This window comes from Ipomoea nil, unplaced genomic scaffold, assembly GCF_001879475.1.
Source record: "Ipomoea nil cultivar Tokyo-kokei standard unplaced genomic scaffold, Asagao_1.1 scaffold3223, whole genome shotgun sequence".
Taxonomy (NCBI): Eukaryota; Viridiplantae; Streptophyta; class Magnoliopsida; order Solanales; family Convolvulaceae; genus Ipomoea; species Ipomoea nil.
In genome coordinates, this window is record NW_017619651.1 from 304 (window position 1) to 4,478 (window position 4,175).

A 4,175-nucleotide genomic window follows, 5' to 3' on the forward strand; every position below is an offset into this window, starting at 1 on the left:
GTGCGCCGTGTCCTCGGCGCCCCTTTCGCGCGGTTCGGGGGGCCCTTGCCTCCGGCCGCCGGCGCCCGCCGCGTCTTGCCCCCTCCCCTTTTTGGGCCCCTTCCCCCTTCGTCCTCCCCCCCCTGCGCTTCTTGCCGCCTCCGCGTTTGCTGCTCCCCCCCTTCCCCCTCCTCCCCCTTCCGTTCGTCCTTCCGGTGCTTCTGTTGCGTCTCCTGTCCCTCCCGTCGCGGCTCCCTTCCCCGCGCCTTTCCCCCTCGTCCTTTTTGTCCTCGCCTCTCTCGCTTCTTCCCTCCCCTGGTTTTTCGCTCCCGTTTTGCCTGCCTTTCTCGTCCGCTCGTTCCTGCGTTTCGGCTCTGCCGTCTCCTTCGCCGCTTTCGCCCCCGGTGCTCTGCGCTCTTGGGCCCTTCTGGTCTCTCGTCCCCCTTCCGCCGCTTGGCCGCGCGCCTCCGTCCCCTTCCCCGTGGCTTTGTTGTGGCGCCGCCTGCGTTCTGCCCCGTGGCCGCCTGCCTGGTGGGGGCGGCTCCTCCGTTGTGGGTCCCGGGCCCCCCCTCTCCGCCCCGCGCCCGGCTGCCCCGCCGTCGTCCGGGCGTTCCGCCCGGCGCTTTTTGTCGTGCTCGCCGCCCTGCCCGTGCCTGCCTCCCCTCCCCTCGCGCGTGCCCTGCTTCCGCCCCCCTTCGCGCTCGGGGCGCGCCCCCGCGCTCGTTCTTCCCCTTTTTCGCTCTTTCGCTTCGTCCGCTCCTCCTCGCGTCCCTTTCCTTTCTCTTCTCTTCGTCCCGCTCGCGCCCTCCCCCTCGTCTCGTCTCGCGCCGCGGGCCGCCCGCTTCCCCGCTTCCCTCTTCTTCCCGGGGTGCCCCCGCCCGGCTTCCGCCACTCTTCCCTCCCGCCCCGCCCCGGCTTCTCCCGCTCCAGCCGCTCTCTGTTCCTCCGCCGCCGTTGTGCGTGCGTCCTTCCCCTCCCGCGTCTTCCTTGGTCTCTCTCGTGCCTCTGCCGCCGTTGTGCGTGCGTCCTGTGCCGCGCCGCGTCTTCCTTGGTTCGCCTCGCGCCTCTCTTCTCCCGCGTTGCTTGCCTTTTTTCTTTGTTCCCCGCTTCTCCCCTTGCCTCCTCGCCCGGTGCGGGGGCTGCGCCGCTGTTGCTTGCTGCTTGCTGTCTCCTGCGCGCGCCTTGGCTGCCCCGTTCTGTCCCTTCCCTTCTTTCGTCCGTCCCCGCGGCTGTCCCCCGCGCGCCCGGGGCGGCTCTCTCGCGGGCGTCGTTTCGGTTGTCTGCCCCGCGGTCCCTCTGGCCCCGGGGCCCCGTGCCTCCTCGCTTTTGGGCGTCGCCGGCCGCCCTCTCCCTTCTCTCCCCTTTCCTTCCCTCGTCTCGTCTTGTCCTGTGCCGTCTCCGCCCCGCTCGCTCTCTTGCGTGCGCGCCCGGGCGCCCCCTCTCCTTCGCTCTTCTTTTTCTCTTGCTCGGGCTCCCCCTTCCTTCCTCGCTTCCCGTCCCTCCGGCTTGCTTGTCCCTCCCTCCCTCCCTGGTCGTGGTCTCGGGCGCGCCCTTGCTCGCGCCCGGGCGCCTGCCGCGTCCTGCTTTCCGCCCGCGCCGCCCGCCGGCCTCCTCTCGTGCGTCTCGTGCCTCCTCGCGTCGCGTGCCGTCCCCGGTCTGGTCTCGCCGCCTTTCCGCGCGCGCCTCTGGGCTCTCCTGTCCCCCCCCCTGCTGTGGTCCCGGGCGGCTCTTCGGGGCCGCCGTGCGTGGCGCTTCCCCTGCCGCGCGCCGGCTGCGGGGCGCCCTTCCCGTCCGGTTCGGCGGGCGGGGCTCCCCCGCCCCTCCTCTCCTTCTGCCTTTGCCCTGTTCCTTGGTTCCCCTCTCTTTGTGCCCTTTTCTCGTCTGTGGGCCTCTCTCTCTTCTTGGGTCGCTCCTCGCTCGTCTTTCCTTTGGCTCGTGCGTTGTTTTTCTCCTCCGTCCCGTCCCGCCTCCTCCTCTCCCTGGCGGCGTGCCCGCCCCTCGCCTGTCCGGCGCGGCGCGCCCCGCCCGGCTGGCTTGGTCCGCCCGCCCTCCGTTCTGTCGGCGCCCCCTCCCCGTTCCTTCTCTTCTTTCTTTTTTCGTTTCGTGCCCGTTCCTCCCCCGCCTTGTCCCCGCTTGCTCGCTCGCGCCCGCGCCGCGCCTCGTCCCCCTTCCGTCCCCGCGCGGGTTGTCTCCCCCCGCCCCGGCTGCTCGCCTTTCCTCCTCCCGCCGCCGCCGCTCTCTGTTCTCTGTTCCTCCGCCGCCGTTGCGCGTTCGTCCTCCGCCTCTCCGTCTTCCTTGGTTTCTCCTCCTTCTTTGTCTCCCCTTTCTCCCTTTCCGCGCTCTCCTTGTTTTCTTCCCCGCTTTTCCTTCCTCCCTTCGCCGCCTTCTTCCTCCTCTTGTTCCCTCCTTCCGGGCTGTTCGGTCGGTGTCCGGGCCTCCTCCCCCTCCTTCCGCCCCGCCTGCTGCTTTCCCCTTGTCCGCCCTGGCCCCGTCTCGCTCTTGTGCCCCCTGCTCCTCCGTGGCCCCCGCCGCCGGCCTGCTTCTTTTTTGTCCCTCCGCTCTCCTCGCCGTCCGCGCCTCCGCCTCCTCCCCCCCTTTCCTCCTGCGTTGCTTGCCTCTCCCCCCTTCTTTGCTTTGCCGCGCCTCGCTCCCGGCGTTTCCGCGGCCCCTCCTTTTTTTCGTGCCGCGCGGCCTCCCCCTCCCCCCCTCTCTTCCTGCCTCCTCTGCCTTCCCCGCGTTCCGTCTCGCCCGGTTCTCTCCCCGCTTGTGTTGTGGCGCGCCGCCGGGCCGGCCGGCGTCGGTTCCCTTGCTTGCGCCCTTCTTTCTCTTTCGTCGGGCGGTTTGGCGGTCCCTTCCTCCCGTTTCCCGTTGTCCCCCGCCTTCCCTCTTTCCCCCCTTGTCTCCTTTCTCCCGCGTCCGGCCTGCCCCTGTCCCTGTCTCCCCGTGTGTGCTCCCCCGCTTCCCTGCGTTCCTTTTTCTTCCCGCTGGGGTCCCTCTCTCTTCCCGCCCTCTCCGCCTTCCCCCTTGTTTGCTGCTTGCTGCCGCCCGCCTTCTCTGGTTTCCCCCCGCGCGCCCCGCCCTTTCTCTCTTCTTCGCCCAAGCCTCCACGTCCCCCTTCTGTGCCACACTGCCAGGACACAGCCTTGCTCGTCTGCTCCAGACTGCGCTCCCAGCCCCCCCCTACTCCACGGGCTTGTGCTCGCACCGCCGGCCTTCCTCCCCCCGCCCTTTCTCGTCCGGTTGCTTGTTTCCCCTCCTTGCCGCTTCTCTCTCCCCCGCAGGTCCCCGGGGGCTCCTCCCTTGCTCTCCCTGCCCCCCTTTCGCGCCGGGCGGTCGTCTTTTCTTTCCCGCCGCCCTCCGGTCGCCTTCCAGCCCTCCGGCGCCGGCGGCGGCGGTTCTCTCTGTCCTTCCGGTCTTTGTTGGCGTTTGTTCCGGTCGCCGCCCTCATCTTTCTTTGTCCCCTTCCGTCTTCCCCCCACCGCCTGCCTTCTTCGCCCCCCGCGCAGGTTGTGGGCTGGCCCCGGTCCGCCGCCTTCCTCCTCTCTGTGTAGGCGGCACGTTGCTGGCGCGGCGCGCGCTACACTGTCGCAGCGCAATGGCACGTGGTGTGGTTCCGCTTCGCGCCCCGGTTCGCACTGCATGGTCGCCGGTTCAGTACAGTACGGTAGGCCGGCGTGTTCGTTTTGGCTCGCCGCGCGGAGCGCAGCCCGCTCCCTCGGCGCTGCCCGGCCTCCCTTGCACGCTCCGTCGCGTTTCGATTGCATTGGCCCGACTTCACTCCCCCCCCAGGAGGCCCACCTACGCTCGGGGCTCGCACTGGCACCAGACCACGTACCTCCGCTATCACGCACCTTCTTGGGTTACCACGTGACACAGACCAGCGCCCGGCACTTCATTTCTTCCTGCCTCTTTCCTCGCTTGCGTCTCCCTCACCGGAGGACCACCGCCTCACTCGTGGTGCAATTATCGACGCCACCCTCTGCTCGTTCACCCTCTCCTGTGACCAGTTCCCATGCCCCCGTTCTCTGCATCACACGGGCTCACGTCCGCTACGCAGCGCGGGGCTCTTCATTCTTTCCGGGGCGCCCAGTCGTCCTTCTACTGCCCGAACGCCTACCGTTCGGGGGTCTTCAGTCCCTGTTCCGACCACCTCCCGTCTCGTGGCTCCGCCTTCGCTTGGACACCTTTCGCCCCGC

General features: G+C 69.7%; 1 protein-coding gene across 1 annotated transcript; it reads right to left on the reverse strand.

Annotated features, from left to right (window-relative positions):
• Window positions 1-2,191: 2,191 nt before the first annotated feature.
• On the reverse strand, window positions 2,192-3,427 carry LOC109168717 (ribosome-binding protein 1-like; the record flags this gene model as incomplete). Its single annotated transcript, XM_019317700.1, has 1 exon — window positions 2,192-3,427. A coding segment is annotated over exon 1 (1,236 nt), but the record flags the coding sequence as incomplete, so codon positions are not given.
• Between the last annotated feature and the right edge of the window lie 748 nt (window positions 3,428-4,175).